Source organism: Buceros rhinoceros, unplaced genomic scaffold (assembly GCF_000710305.1).
Source record: "Buceros rhinoceros silvestris isolate BGI_N320 unplaced genomic scaffold, ASM71030v1 scaffold1217, whole genome shotgun sequence".
NCBI lineage: Eukaryota > Metazoa > Chordata > Aves > Bucerotiformes > Bucerotidae > Buceros > Buceros rhinoceros.
Window position 1 is genome coordinate 2,720 of NW_010421343.1, and position 13,432 is coordinate 16,151.

The following is a 13,432-nucleotide window of genomic DNA, read 5'->3' on the forward strand; positions in this document are numbered from 1 at the left end:
ACAACAATGAGAAAGTATGAAATGTATTTATTTCTATGCCTACATCTTTTTAATCATAGAATCCTAGAATGGGTTGGGTTGGAAGGGACTTTTCAAGGTCATCTGGCCCAACCCCCCTGCAGTAAGCAGGGACATCTTCAACTAGATCAGGTTGCTTAGAGCCCCGTCCAACGTGACCTCAAATGTTTCCAGGGATGGGGCAGCTACCACCTCTCTGGGGAAACTGTTCCAGTTTTTCATCAACTTCAGGGTAAAAAATTTCTTCCTTACATCTAGTCCAAATCTCCCCTCTTTTAGTTTAAAACCATCCACCCTTGTCCTGTTGCAACAGGCCCTGCTAAAAAGCCTGTTTCTTATAGGCCTCTTTAAGTATTGAAAGGCCACAATAAGATCCCCAGAGCCTTTTCTTCTCCAGGCTGAACAACCCCGACTCCCTCAGCCAGTCCTCACAGCAGAGGTGCTCCAGCCCTCTGATCATTTTTGTACCCTTCTCTGGACCCACTCCAACAGGTCTATGTCTTTCCTGTGCTGAGGACTCCTGAGCTGGATGCAGTTACTCCAGGTGCGGTCTCATCAGAGTGGAGTAGAGTGGCAGGATCACCTCCCTTGACCTGCTGGCCACGCTGCTTTTGATTGCAGCCCAGGATTTGGTTGACCTTCTCAGCTGTGAGTGCACAATGTCAACTCATGTCCAGCTTTTCATCCACCAGTACCCCCAGGTCCTTCTCTGCAGGGCTGCTCTGAATCACATCATACCCCAGCCTTTACTGATACCTGAGGTTGCCCCAACCCAGGTGCAGGCCCTTGCACTTGACCTTGTTGAATGCCATGATGTTCACACAGACCCACTTCTCCAGCTTGTCCAGGTCCCTCTGGATGACATACCATCCCTCAGGTGTATGTGGGTCAACAGCACTACTTAGCTTGTTTTTGTCTGCAGATCTGCTGAGAGTGCACTTGATCCCACTTCCTACTTTGCTGATGAAGATATAAAGCACTTGATCCCGGTATGGAACCCTGAGGGACACCTGCACCACTCATCTTGGTCTTGATGAACAAAAAAGTCTCTTCCAACCAAAATGGTTCTGTGATTCTGTGATTCTGTGTCATCTGCAAACTTGTGGAGGGTGCTTTTGACTCCAGTATGTCATTGATGATGATATTAAACAGCACAGGTTCCAGTATGGACTCCTGAAGGACATCACTTGTCACCAACCTCCATCTGGACATTGAGGCATTGCTCACTACTCTCTGGATGTGACCAGTTAACCAATTCATTATCCACCAAACAGTCCACGCATCAAACCCATGCCTCTCCAATTTAGAGAAAAGGGTGCTGTGGAGGACCATGTCAAAGCCTTTAAGTGTATTTGCATTCCGGGTGTGCTGTACCTCACATCTCACCATGGCAGGCTCATTTTCCTCTGGCTCCAATTATTGTGAGGAGCTTTTTTAAGACGTGATATTACAACTCTGGCTTTGTGATTTAGCAGTCTGTTATTTAGGCTATGTCCCAAGACTCAGGAAACAGTGATCATGCAGGGGAGATACTGCATTCCTTATGCTGCATATCTTGGAACTGGTACTATCAGCAAAGAGCAGAAAGTAAAGGAGGTGCAGAAACAAAAATAGTGGGACAAGAAAGGAGCAGCAAAACAATGCTAAAGAGAACACCCTCTTCCAGTCCGTGGGGCTTTTTCTGCTGGAAACAAGGTATTACCAGGGTGAGATCCTGCTAAAACTGCTTCTCTGATAATAGTTGCTGTTTTCATTTAGGATTTCAGCTTCAGGGCAGGGGGGCTGCTCTCCCCCTTGTTTTGGGCACAAGCGGAGGCTTTGCCACCTTTGTTATGGCATGGCGGGGGGAAGGGGTACTGGCCCCTGTAACTGTTGTTACGATACCCCAGCTCCAATTTCATGCCTGCCCCTGGAGCCAAGCCTTGTCAATCAACGCTTGGATAAGATTAAAAAAAGACATGATCACGAAGCTACTTCTGGTGTGCATTTTTGGTTCAAAAAGAGAGAACCCCTCAGAAGCAGTCACCTCAGCAACAAGAACTTTTCTTCACTACACTGGGACAGTAAAGATCTTCCGTGCAGCAATTAGACTTTCTGCTTTGTTGATTACTGGTGGGGGTGGAAAGAACAGGCACCAGGAGGCAGGAAACCTGAAAGTCCCCCCCAAACCCTGTACTGAGAGTAACTGTTGGCAAGGGAGGAGAAAAAGGGTCAGAGTGCCGAGAATCAAGGCCCTGCTGGAATGCAGAGAGAGACCCAGAATATCCCCTGAAAACCCAATGACTCTTAAGTTTTGCAACCAGAGAGAGAAATCCAGAACGTCCTCTGGAATCCTGGGGACTTCTAAGTTTTGCAGCCAGGCCAGCTCAGTGCTGGAGCTGTCAGCCCGAGGGATGCATACAACCTTCCCCCTACCATGGATTGAAAAATAGCTGTGCCAAGCCGAGGAATGCATGCAAAGGAAGATTGTCCCAATAGACGAACTAGTAAGTGGGGGGAGGGAGGTGGTGGTGGAATGGAAGAAAGGTATATGTCTATATGTATTTAAGATCGCTGTTCTCTCTTTCTTTCTGTCCAAATTTAAGTGATGACTTGTGGTTTTCATTGTTTTCAAATTAAACTAATTTTCATTCTCCCCTACTGTAGCCTGCTTTTCTTTGCCCAGCCGTAAGTGGTGTGTTAAGCCCTCCATTCATTCCCAGCTCAAACACTTTAGTTTGTTTTGTTTACCTTTTGGAGGAGATAAACCTCCTCTGACAGCAAATTGTCACTTTTGCTGCCTTTCAGTTCTTTCAAACGGCAAGAGTTGGGTATTTTATTAAATATTGAAAATACCCTATTTAGTCTAAGTTTAATCAAACTTAAGACTTGAGGCTGATGAGGCGTAAAACTGATTCTAAATAGTCACAAAAATTACGCAAAACAAACTGAAAAGATTCCTAGGAAAAGGGAATTCTTTCCTTAGACCAGGTGACAAAACTGCAAAAAGACCAAAACACAGACTTACTCCTGAACACACAGTGCTTCTTTAAATTATTTATAATTTTTAAAACCAGCCAGAAAACTATCATTACTGTATAGGCCTCATATTGAGTTCAGGAGTGGTGGGAATTGCTCACGTTGAGAGTGAAAACAAGAACGGATTCCTCTGAAGCTGACAGAACTTGCAGATAGCTACATATATCCTAATAATTAAAAAAAAAATTATCTCTGGTAAACTAGAAAAGCTCCAAAAATGGCGAGGATACACATGCCAAACACAGAACTAGCATGTGTTCGTGTGTTGAATGCATAATCATGCTGGGCAGCCAATTTGCAAAACCAGCAACAGTACATAAATACAGGTAATACACAGAGTGCGCGCCAGGGCTTGTCAAGTGTAGGCTGTAGCTGCTCAACAGCTGGGCCCCAAAGGTTAATATCTGCAGCAAGAAGGATACGCTGCTGTTGTGCTGCTTGACCTCTTGTTTGACTAAAGGTTGACTTTACGGCCTGAGTGACCAAAGGGCCTGGCTTTGTGGGAAAGGCAGCTCTTGCAGGGAAAATGGCAACAGAAGAATGCTCAACCACAATTTCGGATCAGTGGTTTCCTTCTGACTCCGTCAGTTGAACAGTCCCCCAGACCTCTCTCATGGCCTCTGCAGGCTTTCTGATTTCAAGATTAAAGGGGTAGCAGAATTTGGTTCTTTGAGTCAAAGTTTCTGGTATCTTGAACTTCAGGAGTCCATTATCAGATTCCAGCTGAAATAAAGTTTACATTGCTGGCAGCTGCAAAGTTCAGTTTGCAAACTTTGACCCTTTCTTCTACAAGAAGAATGTACCCAGTGAGGCAGAGAGAGTAAAGGAATGTGTATTGAACACAAACCAAATGATGCCCTCCAGCGTGTACGAGAAGTTTCTCAAGAAGACAGAACCAGCCTCTTCAGCGGTGCATGACAGGAGGATGAGAAACAACAATCATAAACTGAAATAACAACTTCTGCCTGCATATAAGGAAAACCTTTTCCATCAGGACAGCAGTGAAGCACTGGAATATGTTGCACAGAGATGTTATGTGGTCTCCATCCACGGAGATTTTCAAGACTGGACTCAATAAAACTCTGTGCAACCTTGTCTGACCCTGCTTTGAGCAGGAGTTTGAACTAGAGTCCTCCTGAGTTCTCTTCCAAACCTACAGTGGTGTGTTACTCTTCCGTTCATTACAATCCCCTGCCCTGGGGCACTGCTGTCCATTAAGTGAAAGAGTACGAGTTACTCTGACTCCAGCTGCAAGAGCTGGCTGCTCTGCTCTGCTCTGCTCTGCTCTGCCACGGTGCTGTCTGTAGTCCAGCAGCACATTTCAAACTGCTTGTACAAGCAGAGATGAGCTCAGGTCCCATCTCAAAGATCTTGTCTTCTAGTGATTGCTCTATCTCAGCTAAACCAAGAATTGGAGTAAGAGCTGTGTCAACAGCATCTTAATTTAGAAATTATGCTGCCGGTTCAAAAGGCTTTCCAGCCAAAATGACATTGACATTGCTGGTTTCGTGAAAGCAAGGATTCATTTTAATACAAGTATAGACCTTTTCCACACATGGGTATGCTTTCATTTAATTTTATTTAGACTCTTGGTGCATAGGACTGTCATTCTATCGAGTTCTTTGAAAATTTTGACAGCATCCAATTTGTGATCATATGGTAGGAAGCATTTTCTTCAAAAAATACCATTGCTTTTTCACTTCACCTCCAGATTCTCTAATGCAATTGCTCAAACTGTAGGGATGCTCTCACAATGCCACAATGCCAGCTAGGTTCCTCCCTCTGCTTACCAGATACTTCTAAAGCTCTTGTCTTGTAATTAAGTGATCTGCTGCTCTGTATAAATCAATGACTTGGTGAGTTTGTTTGCAGTAACTGTAAAAGCCAAATGACTGCAGGGATCTGCCTGGAATTAGGATGTTAGTTCTTCCAAGTATTAATTACAGCACATTTAGAAAATAAAACAATTGAAATTTTATTACTGTAAACAACTTTGCTAATGGCCATCTCTACCTGAAAACATCTGTAGTTACATAAAAAACTGGCTCATGTAAGATGATCAATAAACTGTGAATTCAACATACTTAATTGATTTTGTTTTCCACTTCTGTTAACCACTGAATTATTTTTTTTTACTTAATTCAACCGTCTTTGTTGGTCAATTACTATGGAATAATATCAAAACTGGAGAGCCAAAACAGCTTATCTGGTCAACAGCACTTGGCAGTGTTAAAGGGTGAATTTTCACTCACTGTTGAGGTCTTAAAAAAAAAAAAAAAAAAAAAAAAAAAAAAAAAAAAAAAGATTATGTTTGAGGTTCTACTTCATGGAAGAAGAATTAGCACACAGACCTTATCTTGCCTTCTTGTAGAGGAAAGGATTTCACGCTAAGGACTTGAGTTAGCTAGTAGCTATGCCCCTGAGATATCCTGGCAGATCTAACAAAAAATACGGATGCTGAAAAAGCAGTTATTCCTGTATCTGTCTTCTCACTGCCTGCCTTTCCTTAGCGGACTGTTTCACAGCATACACGTCCTTGCTCATGTGGCTGGTTCAGACAGTTTTTTGAGCTCTAAGAATCAATGGACTGGAAATGTTTCTGAGTGCAGCTACAAAGTTTGCAAGAACATATTAACAGATAGTGCTTTTAACACATAGTACTTAGCTATTTAACCAGTGTTCCCCACTTGTCTGGTAAGAACTACATCTTCATTCACTGTGACCCTTGCTTCTTTGTCTTGTCCTAGTAAATGAGTCACGTGAAATGACATTTCTCAGTGCATACACTACTATTCTTTCATTTTTTGCTTTTTGTTTAGAGCTCATCATCCTAATGACACATACAGGAAATGGACAATTGCATAAGCTTCCATGCATATATTCTCACATATGGCTTGGACCACTGACTAGAAATCACACAGCTTCAGTAACTGGCTTCGCAGGCTTTGCCCTTTGCTGTCCGGTAATGTCACCAGCCACCTCTCTCTGGAACAATCTTTGAGGAACTGAAGGCTGCAGTGGCTACATCTAGGCTCCACAGAAGACTGACAATACGAAATGACTGAGGGAGAAGAATGTTGTCAGAATTTCCTTAGAAGTTCTTGAAGATTAAAAAGCATCTTTCTTTTAAAGTTAAAAACTGATCAAGAATTTCTAGAACGGGCCATAATGTGTCTAAATGCTAGGTGCTGCCATGTCCATCTCAGGGCTTGCAGCACTGGACATCTGTGCTTCCTTCCTCACAGAAACAAACTGCTTACCACCAACTGTCTCTTCCCCTCCCTCAGCAAGTCCCAGATAAAGATACAAAGATGTCCTAGCAGCTCTTGAAGAACCTGTTGAACAGTTCTTCAACAAGTCACAACACAGTATACTGAGGAAAAACAGAATGAGTGCTGGTGTGCCATAATAAATTTGTAAATGGTCGTGGTTTTCTCTAGTGGGGCCAGGAACATCCCAGATGATGTTGGATTAAGCTAAATCTAAGAATCATCATGGCTGTCTCAAGAGAAGTCGGCAAAACTCAAATCTTTTTGATAGGAGACAGGCTTAGGGCTTGGGGAAAGAGCTGGACAGAATCCATCTAAAGATATTACCTAAAAAATATTAGCAAAGTTCCATTTGCTTTAAAAATTCGACTGCTACAGGTTGTGGTTTGCACTGAACAAAGGTGGGTCACAAAGCAGACCCTAATCTGGGAGAACTCACTGGACAATTTAGATCCCACCTTGCCAAACATCATATAAACCATCGCGTTACAAGCAGCCTTATGGGTATTTCCCCTCTCTGGACCAGTTAGTCTTGAAATTTTTTGTGTGCAGGGGAAAAGAGTCAACAGAAGAGAGAACTTCTGTCCCTATATCTCATTCCCTGCAGTGCTTAGGGGCCAGCCCACAGATTTCTTTTTTTTTAAATGGAAGCTGCTGCAGTTTAAGAGTGTAACTATCTCTGTGTTTTGTGAGGTCCTATGCCCCGACATGTGTTATCTGCTATTGCTAAAAAGGGCCCTAATTATACTTAAATGAAACAATGATATTTAAAAATTATGGGTGGAGAGAAAAAGTTTCTGAGGAAGCTTACAGGTCATTTAGGGAAAGATCTCCACAATTTTGGAGTTTGACACTTCAGTTCATCCTCCTTAGTAAAGGAAAAATACTCTTTTTGTATCCACCTGGTCAACAGAAGCTGTTTATTGCTCCCCTCTGCATTGTGGATTTGTGTTACCACTTCCTTGACTGTTGCAGACAAATGCCTCTACGTTAACCTAACTGATGATCTAAACTAACCCAGCTAATTTTGCCAGAGGTGGATTATTGACCATCTTAATGAATTCTCCATTGGCAAAACTAACAGTAGAGCAGCCAGCAGTGATAAAACAGTTAGAGACAGCAATGTCTCCCACCAGCACACCTAATTGGGAAGAAGACATCTCTGTGGTTTTACTCCAACCACTTTCATAAAAATGTGAAAATAACTGGGTAACAGCTGTGGGTGTAAAAGCATGTCCCATTATCTGGTAACTAGATTATTCCATGAAAAAAAAAAAAACAGTTAATTAAAATGATGACATAACTTGACTAAAAGGTTTTAATGTGAAGAGTAGAAATATTTATGAATAATTGAGGTCTTATGGAAAAGAAAAAAATCTACCATGATACCGAAAACCATCAGATCATGGGACAATCTTCTAAGACATGGTGGAGGCCTCAGTTAAAATGGCAGATCAAATTACACAAAGTGTTTGCTGTGCAAGGTCTTAACAATCCTCCAGTGGGGCAGTGCGACAGATGACGGGATCTGATTTTCTGAGTCTTCTCTGCATGATCTTGATTGTCCTGTTGAAGTCTTTCAAACAGTCTGCCAGAAGAGTAAGCTGCATACCCAAATGAGAAATCCAGACTCTATAGAGATGTTAATTTGCATCCTCTCAAACTAGGGACATGACGAATCTTCTTGGCTTCTAATTGATTTCATATCAAAAATACCTCGATATGGATAAGGCAGAGGGGTAGTTTTGGGATAAAAGAATAAAAGTAGGTCTTTATCTTCAAAGAGATTTTTTGTGATGTGATTATACATCTGACAAGATGTATTGCCTTGTTTTTACTCTTGTGACTAGAAGGCATCTTGCTTAATTTTATTTGCAAACAGCTGCAAGACTTCCCAAGCATGGAAAGAGAAGAACATCACGGATGAGTATTCTGGGCTGGCTGCCCAAAACTTGTTATGATCATTATACATCTATCACTCTGAAAGTGACAGTTCTCCCATCTTCATGCGTGATTTTTTGTGTAAATGGAGAGCTGAAAGGGCTATCTTGGAATATAATTTTGCAACTCCAAGGTAAATAACAGTTGAAAACAAAGTTAGAAACTGATAGAAACATGAAATGACTTCTGGTTTCCTAATGTACTATAGTGCCATAGTAGCCAAGCTAGCAAAATTCAAACTCTGAGAACAATTCCAGTGGTTAGCAATTCTCAAAATATGAAGCTGAGAGAAAACATGAAACGTTCTCACTCTCACTTCAGAAGTTATCTGAAGCCTGAGCATTCCGAATGGAGCGTGTTACCTTGTTAACATTGTTAAATGCATTCCACTTGAGTGTGTTATTTGCAAAGAACAAGATTTTTTTTTATTTTGTTTTCCTTGTAACAACCCTCCTAGTGTTTTAAAACGCTGTTTTTAAGGCTTCTGCAAACTGCCATAGAAAGTGTTCATTGATGATTGATGTTGATATTTAAGCAACTTCTTTCAGTGTCCCTGCTGCTGCCTGTACAGTGAAGGCTGCAATGGAAATCTGCCGCTTTACTTCTTCCCAGGCTTCATGTTGATCAGCTTTGCTTTCAATGTCAAACATGGCATCATAGATCCCTGGGAATGATTCTCCTGCATACTTGTTATGGCTGCTTGGAGCAAAGATAACATGTCTGTGGGGAAATTGAGGGGAAAAAATAACAATATTCCACACTAGGAAAATAAAACATATTATTTTCAGAAAAAACCTGATCTGTTTCTATATTGTGTGTAGATTCTCAACACTGAAGGTGTAAATAAATAAGACTATTGCAGCAATACAATGAAGCAAGAAAATTGCATGGACTACATTATTCCAGGTGAATTCTAGAACTTCGTAGCTAAGGAGACTTGAGATAAAGTTGACTAAAGTATTTTTCTTTCCCTCATTTTAGATGAAACAGAAAGTTAAAAAGCAAGTCACCTTCTTTTCTCACAAATACACACAATCTGCAACAGATACAGGCATGCTTTGAGGTAGGATGATTTAACCAGAGACTGTTCTGAACAGATTTGTGATCAGAAGCTGTGAGAGGAACAGTGATTGTAGATCTTAAGTTCTCTTTCTACATTTACTTTATAGTGGAAAGATTATCATTCTGAATTATGCAGAAGGATCAGAAGGACCAAAAAGCTAGACTTAACTTGACTATTCTGCCTCTCAAGCAAGATTTTTTTCTTGAACTGGAGAACTACTGAGTTCACTGCTGTTGAAGTACTGCCCTCTACATTGTGTTTGCTACCATGACTGCTTTGCTACAATCAATCAAACTGTAAATACTTCAATTATACCCTATTTCACTTTCAAATCATAATAACTTCCTAAAGATCTTTTACCACTGAAATTACCTGAACTGACTCTGGGGCCAAACTTTTAGATCTATGTAGAAGTCCTTAGAAATCAATACAAATGGGTTTACTGATTTGAATAAGCTTCCAACAAGACTTTTCCTCATTCTGTACAGCATATCTCACTGAAGTTTTCCCCAATGTTGTTTCTCCTTTTCAGTCTTATTTGTCTTGTTTAATCTACTTTTACTGTATTTAATAAAATCATTACAATTCCATTCAGAGACCAGCAAATCTTTAAGGAATTCTCATAGGGTACTCGAGGCAGAAATTGAAAAATAAGCCTTTCTTACCTGTAGAATGGCCTGCCAGGTAATCCAAGAGGATCAATGAAAGCTCTTTCTAGAAACATGAGCTGATCATTTACTGATCTGACAGCAAGTAGGCTAAAAAGAAAACAGAGGAATATGTTAGCTACAGAGTGTTTGGTCCATGTCATCCTGTGCCTGAATGCACACAGCTCTGGATTTATGAAGGACAGTAGATCCAAGATGTCAAACTTAAGGTGTAGCCCGTACGACAGCCCATGTCAGCTAACCTGCACAACAGAATTATGCTGATTCGTACTGTGAGACAGTCTGGTTAATAACCTGAAAGTCTCTCAAAGCTGTTTTTAAAGGCCCAGGATAGCGTCAAACAAGACAGAGGCTTTCAGGTATTTTCTCTTATGTTGCATCTTATTCACCTTCTTTTCATTATTAGGATGCTTCAGTAGACCATTCTCTTCTTTTGTATGACAGTTTTCTAAAGACCTTATTTTGCACAAAGCCAGGCAGCTGCAAATTACTTCAGTAAAATAACATTTATTTTTACGTAAAACCACAACATCTGAGAAACAGGAACCTTGTGATGTTAGAATCATCTTTTGAGGCATCCAAGAATTGTGTTTTTCTGATGGCAGACTGTGAATTCCCTAGAGCTGAAACCATCTGTGTCTGTGTGCTTTGAATAGCTCGGAGCACACTACAGATGCTTAACAAATAAAAGAACTGTGAAAAAGATTATACTGCATCTATGTGGCTATGGTAGTTTACATCCAAAGTAACTTGTTGTAGAGCTTCAAATGCAATTTAAAAAATGGTAAAATTTATATCACAGTAAGCCTGGAGTAATTCCACTACTGTCAATGAAATTGTTTCACATTTACATTGGTGTAAATGGAAAGTGAAATTGATTGGTTGAATTAATTCTTAGATTTAGGCCACCCAGCAATGGAAACCATTTTTAGAATGTCGCATAGATGTTGTATGTCATAAATGATATATTTTACATAAGAAATTACTGTTAAGTTATTTCTCTTGAAAGTTCCTGCCATTAAAAAGATGGCTTTTATTCTCAGTCTTCCATAAGGGTAAGCATATGGCTGAACGAGATTCTTCCCAAGAAATGTAACATACACATATGTATATATAAAAGGAAGCTTGGTTTCTCATTCTAGGCATGGCCTACAATGAATAAATTAAGAATTAAGTCAAGTGCAAATTAAGCCTTTTGGCAGAAGTGGTGCAGAGAATTTTTTGAAAGCTTGTCAAAAAGCTTGAAACAACTACAATCATAATACAGCTTTTTAAATTTTTTTTTTTATTATTTTTTAATGAAGTGCTACCAGTATCTTGAAAACTAGAGTGCTGTCAAATGAAGAGCATTAGTCAACATTTGTTATTTAATGATAACCCAGTAACAAAGCCTTAGGACATGTCTCTGCTTAGAGGTAGTTACACACCTGAGCTGTCTCTACTCATGCTAACCAGCATTCTAGTCACATGCATGTATCATCCTGGGCCTGCTCCTCAAATAGAACCCTCAAGAATTGACACTAATTAGCTTGGACACTTTTCAAAGCTAACATGGCAAGATTCCCAGGCTCTGCAGTGCCTCTGATGTCCACTAATTCAACATTTCCATATTTTGTTTCTTAAAGTAACCAGACCCTTGAAGACAAAGTGTCCATAAGGACTTATAATGAAACAAATGACTGACAGTCATTTGCACCAAGGTTATTCAGAGGACTAAATGCACGTGAAGACAATGCCCTCTGAGCCCAGAGGACTACATGGAGCATTTGCCTGGAAAAATAAAAAAAGAGTTAAACTTACTTATTGGTATCTATTTGTTGCAGTCTTTCATGAAAACTATCAGCAACTTCTGTAAAATTCTTCACAGCTGAAAAGAGAGCATCTGGAGGAGCAGGAAGAAAGTATTTATCTTCAGATTCCGAAGCAATCATTTAACAAATAAAATTTTTCAAATTAAAGCTTTTTCTTTCACTGTGATTGTGATCTGTCTGTCAATTTTCACTGAATGAAAATCAGACGACCCCATACTCCTACGTTAAAAACCATGTATTTCTGTGTGAAAACTTGCCTGGGAGACAATAGAAATCAGTGGTTTTTTGTGAATACTGTTTATTATTTGCTACTTGAAGAACGTACAGAAATACCAAAAACCGGAGCCAGACTGTTCAGGTAAATCCAGGATTGTATAAACCCCAACAACTTGTGTTTTACTGCTGTGTCCATACACACATACAGAGTTTTGAGCAACCTGGTCTGACCTCAGAGCTGACCCTGCCTTGGCAGGTTGATCTAGAGACCTCTTGAGGTTCCTTCTGACATAAACTATCCTCTAGTCCTATGCTCAGTGTTGGACAGGGAATTATCCACCTCCACAAGCTGCAAAGCAGCGTGATTTTTTTTTTTTAAGGACCAAGACAAAGATACCTTGTTGCCAACATTGGTGAACCATGCACAGGTCAAAAAACACATGACTGTAAGTATCAGCTCTACTTGGCAGTGCCATGGTCACTACACAGGCATACTAAGGACAAAATATTCAAATTATTGGGGGGTGTGGCTTTTGTTCTAATTACTGTTCACACAGCACAAGGTAAATACCAGGACATGACTAAGACACACATTAAGATAAGGTACTGCTAGCATTAACAGAGAAGTAGTGTGATAAAAGACTTTACGTACCAAAGGATACATTGTATCTTGCCAATTCCTTTTCATGATTCCTTGACAAATTATAGATGATGTGAGCATAGTTGTTTACAGCTGATGCATAATCTCTACAGTCGAAAGGAAGCACAACGGAGTTGGCCAATTCAAACACCAGCCCGCCCCGTACCTTAGCTACTGCCAGATGATTCTTGAAAGTGGGATCATAAAACCTCTCCACAATTTCATAGGTTTCATAGACACTGTGGTAAACTGGATAGCTGCTATATTTTTCTACATTCTGAAACAAACAGAAGTTATCACAAATCATTCAAAAGTCATCACAAGCCACTCATAGGCCTTCATCAACCACAGGTAATTTTAAGCACATCCATTTACCCTGAGCAAAGGTCTTTTTGTCTGACTGCCACCAAGCTGACCACTTCTGTTTATTAAATATTTGTTTTGTAGTGGTACATAGAGTTCTAGTAATGAACTGGGACTCCACTCTGACACACTAAACTGAACTGCTCCAAAAAGCTGGCAGTCTAAATGGTTCAATTACAGGTGATGTTATTCAGGCAGTTACAGGGGAGATAAAAAACACAGACTTACCCAATTTTTACTATAACGTGCTCTGCCTGAAGCGATTCCAAGACGTTGAAAAAAGACTTCAAAGTCATTGCCAGAACCCAGTTTATTTATTCTTTTAACAAGAAAGAGGGAAATGCCTTGAGTGACAACTCTTAAATTTAATTTTCTTCCAAGTACTGTCACAATTATTTATTCTGTGGATGCAGTCACTACACACT

General features: G+C 40.3%; 1 protein-coding gene across 1 annotated transcript in view; it reads right to left on the reverse strand.

Moving 5' to 3' along the window:
* Nucleotides 1-8,776: 8,776 nt before the first annotated feature.
* LOC104496468 (glutamate carboxypeptidase 2-like) overlaps nucleotides 8,777-13,432 on the reverse strand; it is a gene marked incomplete at its 5' end in the record, with an annotated part of 25,470 nt that continues 20,814 nt past the window's right edge. The window contains 5 exons of the mRNA XM_010139593.1: nucleotides 8,777-8,966; nucleotides 9,975-10,067; nucleotides 11,778-11,859; nucleotides 12,657-12,921; nucleotides 13,236-13,326. Of these exons, the coding sequence (XP_010137895.1) occupies nucleotides 8,777-8,966; nucleotides 9,975-10,067; nucleotides 11,778-11,859; nucleotides 12,657-12,921; nucleotides 13,236-13,326 (721 nt within the window). The remainder of the gene's footprint in view (nucleotides 8,967-9,974; nucleotides 10,068-11,777; nucleotides 11,860-12,656; nucleotides 12,922-13,235; nucleotides 13,327-13,432) is intronic.